The sequence below is a fragment of the Benincasa hispida genome, chromosome 4 (genome assembly GCF_009727055.1).
Source record: "Benincasa hispida cultivar B227 chromosome 4, ASM972705v1, whole genome shotgun sequence".
Taxonomy (NCBI): domain Eukaryota; kingdom Viridiplantae; phylum Streptophyta; class Magnoliopsida; order Cucurbitales; family Cucurbitaceae; genus Benincasa; species Benincasa hispida.
In genome coordinates, this window is record NC_052352.1 from 27083605 (window position 1) to 27106223 (window position 22619).

Here is a 22619-nt window from a genome sequence, read left to right on the forward strand (position 1 = left end):
CAAGCCAAATTTCTTCACAGTTTCCTAGACTCATGGCCCTGTACTCAGCTTCGACACTACTTCTGGCAACAATACCTTGTTTTTTACACCTCCATGTGACAAGGTTACCCCACACAAAGGTACAATACCCTGATGTCAACTTTCTATCTACCACAGACCCTGCCCAATTTGCATTTGTGTATGCCTCGATGCATCGTCTTTTAGTTTTCCTGAACATCAAGCCTCTCCCTGGAGAAGTTTTCAGATATCTCAGAATGTGCTCCACTGCCCTCATATGTTCTTCGTACGGAGACTGCATAAACTGACTTACCATACTCACTATATATGAAATGTCAGGGCCTAGTATGAGAGAGATATATTAATTTTCCAACAAGCCACTTATATCTCTCTTTGTTAACTAGAACACCTTCACTCATATCATTTAACTTTGCATTCGCTTCTATAGGAGTATCAACTGGTTTGCAGCCTGTCATACCTGTTTCCTTAAGCAAATCCAGAGTATATTTCCATTGAAAAACTGAAATCTCTTCTCTCGATCGAGCTACCTCCATTCCAAGGAAGTACCTTAGTTTTCCAATGTCCTTGATTTTGACTTCCCCAGCCATCTTTGCCTTTAATTGTTCAATCTCTGAGGTATCATCATCTGAAATGACAATATCATCAACATAAACAATCAAAACTGCAATCTTCCTAGATACTGACCTCTTAGTGAAGAGAGTATGATTTGAATGTCCCTGACTATACCCTTGTGACTTTATAAATGTAGTAAACCTGCCAAACCAGGCCCTTGAGGACTGTTTTAACCCATACAAGGACTTTCTTAATCTGCAAACTCGGTGGTTAAACTGTTTCTCGAATCCTAGGGGAGGACTCGTGTAGACTTCTTCCTCCAACTCTCCGTTGAGAAAGGAATTCTTTACATCAAGCTGGTGAAGGGGCCAATCTTTATTAACTGCAGCTGAAAGCTGAACCCATACTGTATTCAACTTTGCTACTGGTGAAAAAGTCTCGGAATAATCAACCTCGAATGCCTGAGTAAAGCCCTTGGCAACCATTCTGGCCTTGTATCTATCAATTGTCTCATTGAGCCTATACTTTACTGTGAACACCCATTTACATCCGACTGTTTTATGACCATTTGGAAGAGTGACTTGGTCCCACGTATGATTTTTCTCAAGAGCCCCCATTTCTTCCATGACTTTGGCTTTCCATTCAGGAATTTCCAATGTTGTGTGTATACTGTTTAGTATCACCACTGTGTCTAGGTTCATAGTGAGGGCCTTGAACTCAGGAGACATGTTGCTATAGGACAAGTAACTCTACAGTGAATATTTTGTACATGGTCTTGTACCTTTCCTTAGGGCAATCGGAAGGTCAAGGGATGCATCTCTGTCTTTACTTTCCTCGGACTTCATACTGCACTCACCCTCCTGCTCATACGTCTCATGTTCTGTCATTTTTCCACTTTCAACAGTGTTTTCAGCTGGAATAGGTGACATTTCTTTTCCAGGTTCAACAATATTCTCTATTAGAATAAGTGTCTCACAATCATCATTTTCTGCCTCGATTACATCTTTGTTGTCCTTGTCTTCCCTGTTTTTGCTCTCACCATTTTCAACACAAGCATCATTTTATCACATTTATTACCATCATCAGGGATAGGACTATTAATACCTGGAACTAATCTCTGCTTTGACTCATGAACTAAAGCCAGACAAATAACAGGTGGCGCCATTTCCTTCCTGGGATTCCTCCTATAGTATGTGATCCATGGGACTTGTTTGGTCGGTAGAATGGATTCATTGGTATTGATGTCAAGGATGGGTTTAAGCAAGATAGATAGACTCGGACCTCAATTGGTTTCTTCACTAGTATTCTCCCCCTGAAGAGAACCATTGGGAAAGAATGGATGATCTTCGAAGAATGTCACATCCATAGAGACAAAGTATTTTCTGGAAGAGGGATGATAATACTTGTACCCACGCCGATGAAGTGGATACCCCACAAAGACACATTTTTTAGTCTGAGGGGTATACTTGGTTCGGTTAGGGCCATGAGTATGGACAAACACAACACAGCAAAAGACTCAGAGAGGTACATCAGAAAGAAGTCGGGTATTTGGATAGGACTCTTTGAAGGAATCTAAGGGGGTTTAGAACTTTAAAGCCCGGGACAGCATTCAATTTATCGGACGGGTTACTGTCAATATAGCATCACCCCATAAATAGGAAGGAAGGAAGTTAACAACATAAGAAACCGAGCAACTTCGACAAGATGACGGTTTTCTGTTCGGCCACTCCATTTTATTGAGGGGTGTACGCACAGGACCTCTGATGGACTATTCCTTTTGAGATTAGGAACTCTCTTAAGGAATTATTATGGTATTCCCGACCATTATCACTCTAGAGAATAGCGATTTTGGCATTGAACTCAGTTTCTATAGAATTGTAGAATTGTTGAAAAACCGATGTAACTTCGGATTTGTCTATCAGAAGGAAAACCCAGGTTAGCCTAATATGATCGTCAATGAAGGTTACGAACTATCGCTATTCAATGATGGTAGTAACAAGTGACGGACCCTAGACATCGCTATGGAATAGGGTGAATGGTTTAGAAGGCTTATAAGGTTGAGACTTGAAAGAAACACGGGGTTGTTTGGCTTGGACACACACATCGCATTTAAATTTAGAAATATTAACATTATGAAAAAGATGAGGAAACAAGTAATTCATATACTGAAAATTAGAGTGCCCAAGGTGATAGTGCCACAACATATAGTCAGTTTCATAAACAGAAAAATGAGATGAAAGAAAACTAGTCCTGTCACATATCCTAAATGAGGCTTCATCAGTGAGGAAATAGAGCCCCCTATCATGTCAAGTAGTGCCAATCGTCATCCCTGAGTTCATATCCTGAAAAGTAACAACATCAGGTGAGAAGATAACACAACATTTTAAATCCCTTGTAATTTTACTAATAGATAAAATGTTGTAAGAAACTTTTGGCACATGCAATACATCTTGGAGAACTAAGCCCTCAAAGGATGGCACCCGTCCTTTTCCAGCAACCAGGGCAAAAGATCCATCAGCAATCCCGACCTCTCATTCTCAGCACTTAGTTGATAAGAGAGAAAAGTACCTGATTGGGCGATTGCACTGACTCCTACTGTACCAGTAGTGCTCTGACTGTTTTCCTTATTTTGAGGTTGTATGTCTCCAGTTACTGATTCACCTACCAATGCCCAGCTTGACTGTCGTTTTAACCATTCGGTGGACAGCCATGCAATTTCCAACACTGATCTTTCGTGTGCTAAGGTTTCTTGCAATGTTCACATACTGACAGCGGCTTACTGTTCTGTTTATCAGGGTCTGAAGTTTTGAAAGTAGCAGAATCTGTTGAAGTCACAATAGTATTATTCATTACCCTAGACCTATCTTCTTCAAGTCGTACTTCAGAACAAACCTCTGTTAGGGACGGTATCGAACGGGTTCCCAATATACGACTGCGTACTGCATCAAACTTAGAATTCAGTCCGACAAGAAAGTCGTATACACGATCGGTTTCCTCAGATTGATAGTGCAAAACTCCTCCACAAGGACAATTCCAAATCATCTCACGGCACAAGTTCATCTCTTGCCAAAGAAATGACAATTTATTGAAGTAAGCTATAACATCTATTGCCCCTTGCTTACACTCGTGGACGTGCTTACGTAAGGTATATAATCACGAAGCGTTTTGTCTCCTTGAGTAAAGTTTTTGGACTGCCTCCCAAATATCTCGAGCTGTGGCTGCATATAATAGGGGTTTTCCAATTTGGGGTTCCATACTTCCTACCACAATAGATCTCAGTAAAGAATCCTCCCCTTTCCAAATTCATTCTTGGGGATCCCCTGGCCTCGATTTCGATATCTCTCCTGTCAGATACCCAAATTTTTTATGACCCACAAGGGCCATTTTAATACATTGGGACCAAGAAAAATAATTTTCACCATTCAACTTTTCTCTTACAATAAAGCTAGAAGAGTTGCCTATAGCTCCAGAGAATAAATTTGAAGTGTATGTAGGGAAAGAAGTTACCAAATTTCCAGGGTAAATCGATCGATTTTGATTTAGATTTGACTGGACATTGGATGTCGATCCCAGTGCTTCTCCAATGGCAGCCATTTATTGTTGAAATCTCATTATGCTTCTTAATCTATAGTTGCAACTGAGTAAACTGGTCTTGGATTATATTCTCCTGATCCCGACGATGGGACGATGAATCTCCTCCTCTAAATCCACCAATGATCAGTGATGACTGTCCCAAACTACTATTTGCATCCGGCTAAGCCATGAGATCCCGATTGATTAAATGATAGCCACTGACTGGAGTTATTCCCAGCTGACTCGGCTGGAAGTCTCTTTCTACAACTGCTCGAGGGATCGGCTGAAACCTACCTGCTGAACTTGATGGGTTAACCCACACGGAAAGAAAAATGCCTGGATCAGTAGAAAACACGGCGTTACCTAGTTGAAAGTTCGGCGGAAGGTCACGGTCGGCTAGAAAGGCAAGTTCGACTTCAACCTTTATTGTTCGGAGGTGGTCAGCTGCGTCACCTAGAAGGATCGACGAGTAGAGGCGACTTCAACCTATGTGGCGCGGAAGCCATCAAATGGGTCTGCTGTGGGTAAGCTCCGATCGGCTGCTCTATATGGGATCGAACGAAATCAGGTGGAAAGCTGCTGGCTGGTCGGATCTGATCGGGTGATTGGGTCTGGTCGGCTGGTCATCAAGTTAAAAGTGGGGAAAGAGAGATTGGAAATATTGGTCAATGGCATTTTGGATAACAATGTCTATATCTGTGCCATTGGTTTGGGATTCTTCTGTTGGGTTTTCCTCAGTTGTGGCCAGGGTTTCGTCTCCATGCTCTGATACCATGATGAAAAATACAGAGTAGAGAAAGAAAAATATCACATACAAGTTTTACGTGAAAAACCCTATTCAGAGAGAAAAAAAATCACAGGAAGAAGGAATTTTATTATATGACTGATACAAAGAATACACAGTGACTGCCAGCTTAAATATAAAAAAGGGAAACCCTAGGGTACAAGTATAAAGAAAAAAAAGCCCCTAGAGTAAAAAACCTAATTTCAACAAGATCGCTATAGTCAATTGCACCAATTTTTTACTTCATTGAGGTAGGCTTATTGGGACGGGACTATAAGGTTGAAAATGAAGTGTTACACTTCAGGAAAACATTAAGGAAGTTAATGATTTCTTGACCAAAGCAATGATAACTATGTATTATAGGAATAAGAGTTATTCTTGTGCAATATTTAGTTGAGAGTGTCTCGATTCAATAAAGGAATAACTATACACCTTGTGATGACATTTATTCTAAATCACTGAAGTATCATTACAAAATTAAATGATATTAGAGTTCATTAAATCATTTTCTAAATTTGATTGGATTAAATGAGTTTTGCGAAAATATCTATAATTTGTTTTGTTTTAGCACATTTATAATTATGACTAGTGTTGCTATTTCATTGCTTGGTGTCGACAAACTAACTGACGAAAATTATACTAGCTGGAAAAATACAATAAATACTGTCTTGGTCATCAACAACATAAAACTTGTCCTAATGAAGGATTGTCCTCCAGTCCTTGGACACACTGCATCACGAAATGTTCATGATGCCTATGAAAAATGGATCAAGGCCAATGATAAAGCTCTAGTCTACATTTTGGCAAGCTTAACTGAAGTCTTGGCCAAAAAGCATAAGACCACGATCACTACACCTGAGATCATGGAGTCATTACATGGGATGCTTGGACAACAATCCTCACAACTCAAGCATGATGCCTCAAGTTCATCTTCAACGCTAGGAAGAATGAGGGATCATCTGTTAAGGAACATGTTCTTAATATGATGGTTCACTTCAACGTAGCAGAATGAATGGGGCTGTTATAGATGAGTCCAACCAGGTAAACTTTATTCTTGAGACTCTTCCGAAGAGTTTTCTATAGTTTCGTAGCAATGTTGTAATGAACAAGATAGAATACAACCTCACCACCCTTCTCAATGAGCTGTAAGCTTACAAGTCCTTGATGAAAGTCAAAGAACAGCATAGGGAGACAAATATTGCCAGTTCCTCAAAAAGTTTCCACAAGGGTTCTACCTCTAGGACTAAGTTTTCACCTTCTTCCTTTGGCGCAAAGAAATGGAGAAAGAAGAAAGGTGGAAAGGGGAATAAATGACACACTCCACCCTAAATTACCCTCATAATTCGTGACAACCCTCCTACAAAAACTACTACCAACATACTCCTGTGAACCTGATTAACAGTTTATAATCTCCTAGAACTTTAAACATAATCTCAGCAATAGCTCCAAGCACATAAGTTACTACTAATAAGAATATCAACTTTAATATACTTAGCAGTTTCAGAAAAACCAAACTTATTTACAACATCTGTTCAACACAAACTCTACCCTATTCCCATGACATGAACATAAAAGCTAGATTAACAAAACATGATGGACCACCTAAGCTTCAAACTTTCTGAGGGTCTGAGAAGTGACTGACTGGCAGAACTGCTAGGCCTCGAAATATCGATTGCTACTTGGGGAGGAAAACATTAAAAAGAGTGAGTCGGAAGCCTAGTGAGTGACTTTTTTTAAGAAAATATGCTTCATAACTCATAGTATAACCAGCTTAATAATAAAACATTCTCATTAACATACCAGGATCCAGAAATAATAATTAGAAAATAAAGAAAATATAACATGAAAATCCTGGTTTAAACTCATCAACATATCCTATAGAATTCCTCTACTCCTTTGCCTGAACATGCGGGAGATCCCTTTTTCTCAATCCCTACTAACCTTAGTTGAGAGAGAGCGCTCTTGCTCGATCTCATCAACATTGATAATATAAGTCTTATGTGCACGTAGAACTGAATAGGATCCTGCTTACCTTACCATACCTTCGGTACCAAAGCTTAGGAGTAGGTTTTCATATCATCACACATGTTAACATCATTAAATAGCATGATTTCAGACTTACAGAAGTCACTAGATAACTCATTTAAATGCTAAGTCATGACATGAAAACTCAAATAAAATGCATGGAGATTTCATATAAAAATTGTAGAAACATCGATCATATGTTAAACTCAATTTCCCTTACTAAAAGCATACATTGAACAATAATGTAAAAGTAATTATGCGTTGAACATTCATAAGTAAAACACTTAGCAAATATATTAAAAATTAGTCACTCATTGTCTTAAGCTACTTATCCAAGGGGTCTGTTGAAGGAACTCGTATGAGGAGAACCTTGAGCGGAAGCGGATCGTTCAAATTTCATTAATTATCAATACTAAGTTTACAGTAAATATACAAGAGATATGCATTTAAAGTTAAATTACAGCATGCTTTTTCAAGAAAAGGAGTTCAAGATACATTACCTTTAAAGATCTTTTCTTCACGAATCCTCCCTCGAATAGAAACAACAACTTCTTGAAAACGTTCTTTAAGATATTCTAGAACCAAAACCCGGACACAACCACAAAGAGTTCTTGATATTCTCGGGGTGAGAACCCAGGAGTGGTGGGCTCTGACTATTTTGGTTAAGAGGGATAAGATTTGGTGGAGGAAGTAGAAGATTGAGAAAGCCTTCACGAATACAAGAACACAAAACGATTATGTAAAAAAAATTCTCTCAATCGTTCAACAGCAATAGCCAATCGTAGAGGAAGAAGAGAAAACCACTTTTCTTTTATTCCTCTTACCATAAAATTAATAACCATCCACTAAAGTAGGTCGAGAGAAAATATGGGGAAGTTATTCAAAAAATAATAATAAATCATAGAGGAAGAAGAGAAAACCACTTTTCTTTTATTCCTCTTGCCATAAAATTAATAACCATCCACTAAAGTAGGTTGAGAGAAAAGATGGGGAAGTTATTCAAAAAATAATAATAAAATAATAAAATAAATATGATAACTAACTTACATAATGTATTTATATTAAATTATATGTTATATCAAATATAACATATAACCTATAGTTTTAATATTGTATCACATACAATATAAACTATAATTTCTTTTCTCTATTTTATGGCATTTAATATAAATCATATTTATATTAAATTTAACAACTATGAATCTAATTCATATAAAATATATTTGAATCTCATTCAAATATTATTTCCTCCCATTAAACTATAATGTATCAAATACATTATGAAAATTATATCATATATAATTGAAAAAATTTAATTATATCATATATAGTTAAATCCCCCTATTAATTTGAACAATTCAAATTAACCCAAAAGTTGATTCTCAACTAAATCTTTTTGAGCTACCAAGGGGACCTTATGGACTTGTAGCTTGAAGCTCCAACGGTACATGAATAATTAATTAAATTCTTTAATTACATTATTCACCATCCGTTAACTGTTGGCCACTCCACTAAAGACCGACAGCTGTACTCTTCGCACTACAGATATATTTTTGTGTCCATTGGATATAACCAATTAACAGTACGATGACCTTTCACAAATTGCTCGTAAGTACAGCTAGGCCAAATTATCATTTTACCCATGTAGTTACATCTAAATTCTTAAGTACCACTGCTCCCTCTAATGAACAATAAATCATAGTCCTACTATGACTAAACCCCTATCAAGCCAGGAGAGGGTGTGGCGCCACATTGTTCAAGACCCGGAATCAACCTTTAAGGGAGTAATTTTTCTACTTATCCTTGCTTCGGGGAAAGAGTGAATTCCATTTTGTATAGCTATGTTCCTAGCTCCCCAATCAGATGAATCCCCAAAATGGTAGGCTTGTTGAGTCGGCAATCTGGCCACTCTCAGCCATACAAATCAAAGAACCGCCCTCATAGACAGGAGTTCACAACTCACTCAGGATTCAGATCATGTTACCTATGGTCATCCTGGTGAAATATAAGTCTCTATTATGAATATTGTTATATAATGAGACTAAACATTTTGTGGTCCAGTCTTATACAAACTTCTTTGTATAGAATATCCCCGCTCGCATGTCTAATACATGAATGATTAGGATCATATCATTTGTAGTACTTTACAATAATTGTAACACCTACAAAGCAAGTCATACTCGTAGTGTCACCAGGATAAGGTACCCAACCTTATCCATCTACTACAGACAATTTAGATTATCACTTAAACATGATCCACCTGTATGTCTCCATATACATGTTTAAGTTATAATGATAACCTTGGATGTTAGTTTATTGGTTTGTGGTTAATGCAACTAAAATATCACATATTTTATAGACAAAATGAATAAAATATCATATATTTTATTAATCACATAAAGAGTTTATTCAGCAATGTATACAAACAAGACCTTACGAGATTTAGAGCATCAACCCCAACAATCTCCCACTTGACCTAAAGCTAGTGTGGTGTACAATATAATGAAAATACAAGTACACAAATAATAAACTAGGGCATAACACGCCCAGTACAATATCTCCCACTTGCCCTAGTCCAACTGTGGTCTGTACCATAGATCCATACTCTGCAAGTGACCCTCAAACACTATAGCTGTGAGGGCCTTCGTAAACGAATCAGTAATGTTGTGCTCCNAGATCCATACTCTGCAAGTGACCCTCAAACACTATAGCTGTGAGGGCCTTCGTAAACGAATCAGTAATGTTGTGCTCCGAATCTATCTTTGTGACAATGACGTCCTCTTGATGTACAATCTCTTGGATGAGATGATACTTTCGCTTTATGTGCTTGTCACGTTTATGACTCCTAGGCTCTCGGGAATTAGCCACAGCATCATTATTATCACAATAAAGTGTGATGGGCTTTGACACGTCTGGAATAAATTCCGGATCAGCCAAGATTTTTCTGAGCCAAACGGCTTCCTTAGAAGTTTCACAAGCCGTTACATACTCAGCCTCTATGGTGGAGTCAGCGATACACCTCTGCTTAGTGCTTCGCCATACTACTACTCTTCTGTTAAGAGTGAACACTGATCCTGATGTAGATTTCCTAGAATCCCTATCAGTCTGAAAATCAGAGTTCGTGTATCCCGTAAGGATCAAACCCTTAGAACCATACACAAGTATTAGTCCCTCATTCTCCGTAGATACTTGAGGGTTTTCTTAACGGTTTTCCAGTGATCTAATCTTGGATTAGATTGATATCTACTGACTATCCCCACTGTGTAGCAGATGTCAGATCTAGTACATAACATCGCATACATCAAACTGCCCACTGCAGATGCATAGGGGATCTGTCTCATCTCCTCAACCTCTTGAGGTGTCTTAGGACATTATTCCTTAGACAAAGTAACTCCGTGCCTGAAAGGCAATAAGCCCCTCTTAGAGTCTTGCATCGAATATTTGACAAGCATTTTGTCAATATACGACCCCTGAGACAGTGCTAGCATTTTATTCTTTCGATCTCGAAATATCTGAATATCCAGAACAAACTGAGCCTCTCTCAAATCTTTCATTTGGAATTGGGTCTCTAGTCAGTAATCTACATCATTCTCAACAAACAGGATATCATCTACATACAATACTAGAAAAACTACTGAACTGTTGATGATCTTCTTGTAGACACAAGGCTCATCGACGTTTTGATCAAACCCATAATATTTAATCGCAATATCAAACCTTATGTTCCAAGATCGAGATGCTTGTTTCAGTCTATAAATGGACCGAGTGAGCTTGCAAATCTTTTGCTCTTGACCTTGGATTATGAATCCCTCGGGTTGCACTATATAAATGATCTCCTTAAGATTGCCCTTCAGGAATGCAGTCTTGACATCCATTTTCCATATCTCAGTCATAATATGAGGCAGTGGATAGGAGGATCCGGATAGACTTCAGCATGGCAACAGGCGACAAAGTCTCCTCATAGTCGACTCCCTCTACCTGAGTATAACCCTTTACCACCAATCTAGCCTTGAAGGTTTGCACCTTCCCATCAGCACCCTGTTTTCTCCTGTAAATCCATTTACAACTTATAGGTTTAATCCCATCAGGTTGATCTACAAGATCCCATACGCAATTGAAATACATAGACTTCATCTCGAGAACCATGGCTTTGATCCATTCATCTCTGTCAACATCCTCCATTGCCTTCTTGTAAGATAATGGATCCTCAACTTCGCCATCAGCTACCATAGCTAGGATTTCAGTTAAACCCATATAGCGAATAGGTGGGTTCGCAACCCTCCCACTACATCGAGGTTCCCTCAACACTTGAGGTGGATTTAACCTACTAGATGAACCTACTTCAATAACTCTTATTGAGGTACTAGGTTCTTCAACAACTCTTATTGAAGATTCAGTGGTTTCTTTGGAAATCTCATTCAACACAATTTTACTTCTGGGTCTGTGCTCCCTTATATGGTCTTCCTCAAGAAAAGTAGCATTTCTCGATACAAATATTTTGTTTTTAGGATCAAAGAAATAACCACCTCTCGCTCCCTTAAGGTAGCCTACAAATAGGCATAACCTTGAACGTGGTTCCAATTTCTTAGGATTAACCTTAAGCACATGTGTTGGACAACCCCAGATTCTGAAATGACGTAAACTAGCTTTACGACCATTCCATAACTCCAAAGGTATTCTGGAAACACTATTGGAGGGAATGCAGTTCAAGATGTACGTTGCAGTCTCCACTGCATAACCCCAAAACGAGTCAGGTAAGGAAGCATAACTCATCATAGACCGAACCATGTCCAACAGGGTTCGATTTCTCCTTTCTGATACACCATTTTCCTGAGGTGCACCAGGTGCTGAGAGTTGGGATACTATTCCATGTTCTATCATATATTCCGGAATGTCAAATTCATAAACTCTCAACCTCGATATCAGACTGAAATGTTTTAATCGTTCTATTCTTATGTTGCATTAAATAAACGTACCCATATTTTGAATAATCATCAGTAAAAGTGAACAAATGTCTTAATGCACTAACTCTAGAGGTTCTTTGACTAGGATTCATATAGTTAGACCAAAACATGGGTACCCCTTGGGGTGGATTTGACCTATGAGATGAACCTACTTCAACAACTCTTGTTGAGGTTAGGCTCTTCAACAACTCTTATTGAAGATTTAGTAGTTTCTTCGGAAATCTCATTCAACACAATTTTACTTCTGGGTCTGTGCTCCCTTATATGGTCTTCGGAACACAGTTCAGGATGTATGTTGCAGTCTGCACTGCATAACCCCAAAACGAGTCAGGTAAGGAAGCATAACTCATCATAGACCGAACTATGTCCAATAGGGTTCGATTTCTCCTTTCTGATACACCACTGAGGTGTACCAGGTGGTGAGAGTTGGGATACTACTCCATGTTATCGTTATAAGAGTTGGGATACTATTCCATGTTATCGTTCTATTTATCTTGAATAATCCTCAGTAAAAGTGAACAAATATCTAAATGCACTAGTTCTAAAGGTTCTTTGACTAGGATTCATGTAGTCATACCAAAACATGCATTATCTTCTTCTAACTTCACAATGTTGCTTTTGCTCCCAGGATTGATTACTTTGAATGAATTTGAAGAAGAAATGGTCTCTGTGGACGATGTAGAATTTTGGTCCATTTTCGAAAAAAAATTACCCATAAATTTTTGGTCGTTAGACTTCTGCTCTGATACCATGAAGAGTTTCAGATGGCAAACAAAAATTAATCACAAAAGATGAATTAAATATTGCTGGAGAATGATCAAAGCACAATAGCTTTTATATCGAAGTCATCTTGTGTAAAAATGTTAAACAAAATTTACAACTTATAAAATGAAGAACGGAATTAGAAAGAATCAGTTGTAATAATCTAAATATATAAAACCCAGTTGAATAACATTTATCTAGTGAGCTCTTTTAATAAGGAAGACGAATTGGTTTTTGACGATTGACAAACCATTTATATTTCATATTCATACTTTCACTATTTTCAAAATCATGTTACAATATATTTTGTTTTCAAAACACACTTTCTAGGTCACATGAAAGAATATAAAAACAGGCTGTTAATGATTCAAAGCAGAATTAAAAAAACTTGAAAATAAGTAAATCTAAAAACAAAGAGGAAAAATACATTTTTGGTCCCTAGGTTTTGGATATAGTTTCTATTTAATCCCTAAGTTTCAAAATGTTACGCAATTAGTCATTAAATTTTGAATTTAGTTTCAATTTAATCTCTAGGTTTCAAAATGTTACAATTTTACTATTGACATTTAAGTTTCAATTTGGTCTTTATATTTTAAGATTTACGCTTTTAATCTCAATTATTCATTAAATATTCATTTCTCATCTTCGGTATTAATTTATATTAATAAATTAAAAATCATTAAAAGTATTATAATTAATTAAGTTTCACTATTTTCTATCACTTTTAAAATTAAATTTTAAAATCCACTTTATAATTAGTTTTAGTTAATTAATAAGAATCGACATATTTGATGAAAAATTGAGTTAACAATGTAAAATCTTGAAATCTAGAGACCACATTGAAACAAAACTCAAATCTCAAGGATAAAATTATAACATTACGAAACTTAAAGAACTAATTTGAAACAAAATTCAAAATTAAAACTTAGGAACTAAATGTGTAACAATTTAAAACTTAAGAACCAAATGGAAACCAGATCCAAAACCTAGGGATCAAAAAGGTATTTTTCTCAAACAAAAACTATTAGATTCATTTAAATAAGTAAATCTAAATCAAAACTGTGAAATTGAATAGAATACAATATAAAAGTAGGCCGCTAAAAATTCAGAGTAGAATAAAAAAAAAACCTTTAAAATATTGAAACAATTATGTAACAAACCATTTGTAGTTTTCAAAACCAAATAGATAAGGGTAAACATGTCCTTTAAGAATCTAAAATATATACTAGTACTAAAACCACCTTAACAAAAAAAGAAATTTTATTTGAATAAATAATTTGAAAGATCATATGTATATAAAAGAATCCCCTCCCCTAACAAATACAGAAATATAATGTCAGTAAAGAGTTAGTAATGTAAAGTTTGAACCATTATGCCAAAGCAAAACTATCTCTATTCCTCCATAAACAAAATTTCTTCAATGAAAAAATAAAGAAAAAAATCTCACTCAGTTTTAATTTCCTTTTCTCTTCTTCTGTCTCTTGTTCTAAGTTTTCTTGTTGGCCTCAAAAACAAACTTAAGAATGGACTCTTTGATAGACAACAATTCAGGGAACTCCTTCTTTAGCTTTGAAGCATCCAATTCATTGTTACTCCTCGGCGCCACGATCACCTTTGCTTGTTCTTCCAAGTCAAAATTCTCCCATTTGAATTTCGGGTCTATGTATTCCCTATACATTTCCAAGATCTCATTGTGGCTCACAACCCCTGGATTGGTGAAGTTCCAAATCCCTCTGCAGTCCCTCTTTGCCATTTCAATGGAGATCGGTAGCAGCTCGTCCAGCACCGTCATGCTGTTTGGAATGTTCACCACTTTGTTGTAGCGGCTGATTTTGGTGATGAAGTTTCTGGGGTTGCTTAGATCTGATGATATTGGCATTCTCACTCTCAGTGTGCACACATTTGGATATTCTCTTAGCAGCTCCTCAACCTGCAAAAATTGAGCCATTGCAACAAAATGCTTCAATACCTTGCAAAAGATAGTTAGGATTTTCATCCGTAGGCCTCGCTCGATTCAATGCAAAGTGTTAAAGAAATATAAAACATTCGACTTGTTCTTCAGGTTGAAACGGCTACTTACAAAACAATACAGAAAAACCACGACTGAAACGAGAGAATCGAGTATAAAACAGAAAATGTAATGCTCTGGTACACAACCAACTCCTTGATTCGTTTCTAAGATAAAATTCACATTGAAGTGTGTTTAATTTGCATATTTTCAGAACTTTCACAATATAGAAACTTATACAAAATTTCAAAAGTTGAGAGAACAATTAACTGTTCAGGGCATCAATCATTTCTCAAAGGAAACTGCTTCTTGAGTCTGAAAATGTCTAATATGAAGAATAATTATGGAGTGAACTGAGCAAAATATTATGACAAATTATCAGTAAATTGTATGTTTTCACATGACATGATGATAAATCTCGCAATTCAATCGACAATGCATTTGACAAGGCAAATCATATTAAAAGGGAAAACTTAAAAAGGCAAAAGAAAGAAAAGAACTGTTACCATGGCCTTGGTCTTGGAGTAAAATGAACCTATAAAATTTGGCTTATCTTCCTCCTTGAATCCAACACCTGATCCAAGTGGATGCTCATTGTCATATTCAAAAATGCAACCAGTTGCAAAGTTCATCAACAGGAGATTATGCTCCTTACAAACATCAGCAAGAGTCAGTGTCCCAACTACATTTGCCCTTATAGTTTCAACCTTATGTGATTCACACCAGTCCACATTAGGCCTTCCAGTGACCCCTGCAGAATTGAACACATGAGTTGGTCTCACTTGCTTTATATCCTCAATTAAGGATCTTCTATCTTCCAATCTTCCGCTGCCATATGCGAATTCTATTCCCTTTTCTTTGCACAATTTGCCTAGCAAACCTCCTATCCAGCCAGTTCGTCCATATATCAAGAACTTCAGACCTTGCTGATTTCGCTGATCTCGCTGCAAACCGCCGTCTTTGTTGAGCTCACTGCATGTTCTTGTAAATCTTGAGAATCCATACTGAAAAAACCAGGAATCTTCATTGGAATGAGTGGCTACGGAGATTCGAGGGTGTGGGTCAAGCGCGGCGGATACATCGCCCCACCAGTCAGGGTTTTGAATATACCAGTCCATTGTCTTTTTCAGCCCTTCTTCCCATGGTGTGCTCTCTTGCCATCCCAGCTTCTTCAACTTTTGGTCATCCAAGAAATACCTCTGGTCATTGAAGGGTCTGTCTTGCACAAAATCTATGGCTTCTTTAGGAGTTGATCCAAACAATTTACAAATATCTCCTGCTACATCCAACACTCTTCTCTCTTTTTTGGTCCCAATATTGTAAACATGACCAATCACTCCCTTATGCAGAATCACTTCAAATGCCTCAGCAACATCCTCACTGTATAGATAGCTTCTCACATTTGAGCCATTCCCATGAATTGGCAACTTCTCACCTTTCATGGCCAGGAGAATGAATTTTGGGATAAGCTTTTCAGGGTATTGATTAGGTCCATAGACATTATTTCCTCGAGTCGTTATTGTCGGAAGGCCATAAGACCGATGATAAGCCATGACCAACATTTCAGCCCCTGCCTTAGTTGCAGAGTAAGGATTAGTGGGAAGAAGCTGTGAGGCCTCAGGATTCCCAATATCAGTCTCTAAATCAGTCTCACCATAGACCTCATCAGTACTGACATGGATGAACCTCTTGATCCTTTGAGTGACTTTGCAGGCCTCGAGAAGAACATGAGTACCATAAATATTGTTGTTTGTGAACTCGAACGAGTTCCCAAACGAATTGTCGACGTGTGTTTGTGCAGCGAAATGCATAATTGTATCAATTTCTTCAGCAACCAAGAGGTAATTGATGAGATCGGCGGAGATGATATCCCCCTTTATGAATCGGAAATTGGGAGAGGTCTGAGAAGGGCGTAGGTTCTTGATGCTGGAACAGTAATCTAGCTTGTCAAGAGCGACAATCTTATAATGGGGATAGTTTTTTATCAAACGGTTAGTGACATGAGAGGCTATGAAACCTGCTGCCCCTGTGATGAGAATGTTCCTCGGAGCATATGGCTCAGTTACTGGTGCCATTTTTTCTTTTTTTTATTATTCTTCTCCTCGTTGATTATTCCAACAAATCACCACTAACAAGCCTTGAAACTCTGAATCCTTGAAACCAGATCAAAACAAACAGAGGGAAAACGAATACAACAAGTAACTATAAAGAAAAGGAAATCGAATAATATGAAGCTGATTCATACAAAACGAAGAAACGATTCCAGAAGTAACACAAAAAGTACAACAGAAGTCCAAAAAAATTCCAAAACGATCGATTACAAACTACACACAGGAACAACAGATTCATCCATCACATTTGAAAAATTACACAGTAATCATAAACAAACGCACATTTAATCAAAGTCAGGAAATTAAAGAAGAAAGAACAACAGAAAATAAGATCAATGCAAGAAATAAAAACAGATTAAGAAGAGAACTCACTTTGAGGGTGAATGGAGGTTGAAGGAGGAGAGCTGAAGAAGGAGAAAATTCATGGAAAGTTATGGGAAAACATGGAAAATGGAGCGATAAAAATGGGTCAAGAACAAATAATAATAATAAATAATAATAATAGTAATAATAATAATATATATATATATATATATTAATTAAAAAGAAAAGGAGAAAAAGAAAAAAGCGAGAAAGAGAAGCGTGAGGATCGTAATGGTTTGTTAAGAAATTTAAATAGATCTCTGACTATGTGATTAGAAGGCTAAAACAAGTGTTACGTGGTGAATCTACCGATTAAATCTGCCTAATCTTCTTTTATTTATTTCTTTTATTTCTTTTTAATGAGTGTTTCTTTTTTTAATATATATATATAAATTTTGGAATGTTTGCTTAAAATAGTTTTAAAGTATTTTGGGAAGATTTCAATAGTTGAGAAATTATATCTGTGTAAATTTTGGATATAAATTTATGGTTTTGTTGTAGAAATTTGGTTTGGAGTAATGGTTTTGAAGTTTTGACAATAGATGTGATCTAAAGTAGGTTAAATTATAAAAGAGAGTTATAATTTAGTTATGGACTTAAAAGTTAGCATTTTATTGTAATAGTTTAATGATATTGATACCCCATAAATAATATCTTGATAAGACTCTCATAATCCATCTCTATATAAATTTTATCAAGGAACAGTATAAAAAAACATTATCAAATGATGAATTCTATTCATTATATTCTAAAGATCAATGATTCGATCAAATGTTGAATTAAAATTTAAGAAAATATATAATCAGTTTAATATATTTTTTTAATAAGTAAGTTTAAAATAACATGGTGAAAAGTCAATGATTCGATTTAGACTTTCATAAATTACTGTGGTTGAATTTGATTATTATTTAGTTTAATAACTGTTTTATTTATAAGTTTTAGGGAGGTTAGAAACTTGTTTTATTTATTTATTTTTTTTAAAAAAAAGGGTGTATTTGTTAATATCTTATTTAATTTTCTAACCTAATTTAAAAATGTTTTTAATATTGCGAAAAATGAAAAAAAAATAAAGAAATAATAATGACGCAACATAGGGGGTTGAAGTTTTACGGGATCGGTTATTTGTTAGTTTGTTTTATTATGTGGCGTTCACGCAAATATTCTGATTAGTTTTATTCTCTTTTTCCGTAGGAAAAGAGTTATGATTGGTTGCTTTATAACGCTGAGATTCTACAAAGTATCTTTTATTCTTCTTCAACCAACGCAATCCCTAACCTTACCTAAGGTTTAAAATGTGATTCCACGGAAATGCAGGGGGTATGATGTAAATATCATAAAATGTTGATGTCGTGAATATTTTAATTTTTGAAAAATTTTGAATTTTAAAGTATAGGTTAATTTGGTTGTTGAGTTTTTAGAAATATATAAATTTGATTCTTAAATTTTCAAAATATTTTTTTTAATCTTCAAACTTTTAAAAAATAGGTTTAAAATTTTCCTATAATAAATTTTTATTATTTTAAATTAGAAAAATAATTTAGAAACATTAACTTTTCTCTCTATGGTTATTTTTTAACTTATTTTTCTAATTCAAAATGTCATAAATTTAAAGCGATAAAAAAAATGTACTTTTAGTGACATTTTAAACTTATTCTCAACAACTAAGGACTAAAATAGTATGTTTAAAAACCATATATATTCTTCAAACTTAGAGGCTGTTTGGAGCTCGTTCATATGTATGTGGAGTTCATATATGTGGATTTGAGATGCAGAGTTATATGGTATGAGTTTATATGTATGTATTTTGGGTACAGAGTTGAGTTCATATATCTGGATATCTTATCCAATTTTTTGAACTGCTTTTATGATTACTATTTTTTTTTAACTTTTTTATTTGACAATTCTACCCATCTTTGTTTGAATAAATATGGATTGAAATTTTCTTTTAATTTTGAAAGCTTTTCTTTATTTCTTTTTTGGGCAATGAACAACAATTAACACATTATATTTATTGTAGAAATATGGTTAAATAAAATAAGAAACCAAAGAGAAATCAAAACTTTTGATTCCTAATTTTTCTCCCTGAATTTCATTACCATCTTCTTCTTTTTTGCTCTATATTTGTTATTGCTTTATATTTTTACTTTATCATGAATTTTCTTTTAATTAAATCTCCACAATCATCTTAGCAACCAATGGAATGAAACCACATTTTTTCAACAATTTTCCTTTCAATTCCTCTAGATTTGGAGGATCATCAAAGAACAAATCTCCTTTTTCACTAATTCTTACTAGAAAATGTTCCAAGAATTTTTTTAATGATTTTTTTTGTTATATGTTACATATTTTTCAACTACATACATACTTTTCATCTAGATATTCTTAACGCTCATTTGATATGTGAATTAAATTAAATAAAAATATTTTTTTACAAATTTTTACATATAAATATTATAGTTAATGTAGATAAAATACTATTATTTATATAATCAACAACCCTACAACATACTTCACCGTCATCAGTCTTATAATAATCGAAAGTGATTGTCGAAGTTGATTATCAAAAATGTTTTTTGTTGGAATTTGTAGTCGGAGGTGGTTGTTGGTCGCATGAAGGTGCTATTGGAGTTATCGTCGAAGTTTGTCATCGAATGTGGTTTTCAAAGGTCGGAGTTGGTCAGGCAAAGGTGCTCGTTGAAATTATTCATCAAAGATGATTTTTGCCGAAGTTTATAGTCAGAGGTGGTTTTCAAAGCCCAAAGTTAGTGGATGAAGTTGGTTGTCAGAGTTTGTTGTCGGAGGTGGTTGTCGAAGCTCCGAGTTAGTCCTCCAAGTTACTCGCTCAAAGGTGGTCATCCAAGGTGATTTCCAACATAGTGTGTAGTCGGATATCACACCACTCTCGAGCCTTGTCCTCCAGACCCGAAAGAAGATGTGAAAACAGCTGACACCACCCTTGTGATATCAACTGCTCAACTTTCATCACTATAGATAGCTAATATATATGAGTCTTAATTAATTTTTATGAATAATTACAAAGGTTCATACTATTACACAATATTAACTTTAACAATCCTAATGACTTTCAAAGATAACTCAATCCGAGTCTCGCTCTGTGAGAGAGTAGTAGCAATTCCAAACCTTGGGTGGCTTTTCCCAGAATATCCTACCTGGGGGGAGAGGAATAAAAGAATGGAAAATATGAGCTAACAAACCTAGTGAATGACAAATCTTAAATAAAAATAAGTTTTGTTTTAGGAAAACATTTTTGGGACACCAATTTTACACTCAAGTAATCATCACACATAAGAATGTAACCCTTCCAACCTGGTAACTGGATATCTTTGGCATGATCATGTATTTCACCGAGTATACCCGTGAATTCTCAATATAAATGATGTGGAAACAATCCCAATACCCTTATAGCCTGTTGAATGTGCACATGTCGACAATATCCCGTTAGACATGCTATAGACACATTAACAATTTTCTAGGGTACAATCCCAGTTTCCAATGCAAATCACAACAAACAAAATAACAAGAATCACATCAACCAATAAAATCCAAAAAAACACATTTCCTGATCATGTCAATTTTTTAAACTTTACACACATATATAATAGCATATATATATAATTCAAACATACGAAAATAATCAAAACCACTCACAGTCCTCTTATTATTTCCTCAGGAATTCTCCTAGAACAGCTCCTAATCCGGATTCTTTGAATTTCACATTAGTTCAAAGTTCCTCCAATAATTTCGTTTTAGTCTTAAAAATAACCTTAAATTAAAATAATCAGCTTACCTACTTTAAAATTCCTAAAAATAAGCCTAACTTTCCAAACACAGTTTATTGAGGTTATTTTGTAGACTGATAGGTGTTGTGGCTGCAAGGTTGGGCATTGCAGTGTACATACGGGTGTTGCTGAGCGTCAGGCCTCGCACAGGGTGGACGTGACACAACGCTGGGCGATTGCATGCGTGAGGGCTAGACGGTGTGACGCACACAAGCGTGCGCTGGGACGTTCAGCTGCGCGGTCGTGCATACTAACGGGCATCTACGCGCCTGGCGATGGGCATCCGTATACTGTGTGACAGAAGCAGGGCGCACGCGTATGCGCTGGGCGTCAGGTCGAGGACATTGGCACATGCCCTACGCTCCAGCTGCCCTTTTGTCTTCTAACGCAGATTCCTCCCTCTTCACAACTCCAAACTTAATGGCAGCCTAGGGTCACCAACTACACTCTCTTTTGGACACTCTCACACTAATCTCACTTAATTTGTACGAGTAATTTGTGAAAACTAACTCCCTCAAGGTACCCTATTTATAGGCGTCCAAAGTCGCCCAATTCTTGACACTTCCACCTTCTTGCATGTCCAGGTGCCTTCTCCTTGCATTTCCAATGTCTCTCCTTGACACATCTGCCCTAAAGTGTCCTCATCTCCTCAGGCCAACGCACATCCTCCCCTTTGCATGTCTCTTTGTGCATCCACCTCACCCTTGTTTAAGCTCAAATTACCCTTGATTAGCCACTTGTCCGAATTAGCTGTTAATCTAACCATGCTCTCTAAACCACTCCTTGTCAATGCATATCCCTTCCTATGGTCGCATACCCCTCTTGACCGCATGGCCTTGTCCAATGCATGGCTCTTCCTTGTACCCATGCTAACCTCAAGACCATCACATGTTTCTCCTTGGTCTTACACTTCTTTCCATGCATGGCTCTCCTTGACGCATACCCTCTTCGGCTAACACATCTCCCTATGCACTCATCATCCACACTTAGGTCGTCGCATGGTCTCTTCATCAACACAATCCAACACCAAGTCTCTTCGCCTAGGTCGTCCTTGTCACATGCGTCCATGAGGCTTTCCTAACCTCAAGATGGGCTTAGCCATCACATGGCTTCATCGCAACGAACTTGCCTCGCCCTTCACATGCATTCAACTAACCTCGAATCACTTGGTTGTCACACACCCTACCATTTCTAGCACTTGGCAAGGGCTCGACCACCATCTATTCACACATAACCTCAAAGAATCCCTTGGGGTCGCATCCTTCATGCGTCCATTAACCTCAACGCCTTCCCTCTACCCTTAACCAACAATCTAAACTCCCCCAATGACAAGGTCATCGCCTAAACTCCAAATGACAAAGTCATTGCTTCCCAAGCCCTCACCCAACACATGGCATTAATGCATGGTTCCCCACATTTAGCCAAATTTTTGTCCTCTTTACTTCACTTACTTACAACTTATGTTTTAGCCATTAAAATCTAGTTTTAAACACTTCTGGCATTTTCCTCCTCTTCTATTCCTCTTTAAACATCCTTATTATCCAAGTTCTAACCTAATTTACTTAGGTGAAATTTCGAGGGTTTACATCGAAGGTGGTTGTCAAGCCTACGAAAATGATTGTCGGAGTTGGTCATCAGAGTTTGTTGCCAAAGCTTGAA

General features: G+C 36.5%; 2 protein-coding genes across 3 annotated transcripts; one reads left to right on the forward strand and one right to left on the reverse strand.

The window, feature by feature from the left end:
* The first annotated feature begins 5508 nt into the window (after nt 1–5508).
* On the forward strand, nt 5509–5913 carry LOC120076149. Its single transcript, XM_039029919.1, has one exon. The coding sequence runs from the start codon at nt 5509–5511 to the stop codon at nt 5911–5913; it is 405 nt and encodes a 134-aa protein (XP_038885847.1).
* An 8112-nt stretch (nt 5914–14025) lies between these two features.
* Nucleotides 14026–17309, reverse strand: LOC120076825 (trifunctional UDP-glucose 4,6-dehydratase/UDP-4-keto-6-deoxy-D-glucose 3,5-epimerase/UDP-4-keto-L-rhamnose-reductase RHM2-like). Of its 2 annotated transcripts, none has more exons than XM_039030757.1 (3): nt 17170–17309; nt 15193–16832; nt 14026–14608 (listed from the first exon to the last, which is right to left on the reverse strand). In XM_039030757.1, exons 2-3 carry the CDS (start codon nt 16759–16761, stop codon nt 14165–14167), a joined length of 2013 nt encoding a protein of 670 aa, XP_038886685.1. In that variant the 5' UTR covers nt 16762–16832; nt 17170–17309; the 3' UTR covers nt 14026–14164. The 2 variants fall into 2 exon arrangements, with proteins under 2 accessions (XP_038886685.1, XP_038886684.1); XM_039030756.1 differs by having other exon boundaries at nt 15193–16839; nt 17170–17296.
* Nucleotides 17310–22619: the final 5310 nt, after the last annotated feature.

Coding starts and splice junctions, on each gene's coding strand:
- LOC120076825 (XM_039030757.1), bottom strand. CDS start 16,761: ATGGCACCAGTAACTGAGCCATATGCTCCGAGGAACATTCTCATCACA. Junction 14,609..15,192: donor ACTCCAAGACCAAGGCCATG/GTAACAGTTCTT, acceptor CAATTTTTGCAG/GTTGAGGAGCTGCTAAGAGA.
- LOC120076149 (XM_039029919.1), top strand. CDS start 5,509: ATGACTAGTGTTGCTATTTCATTGCTTGGTGTCGACAAACTAACTGAC.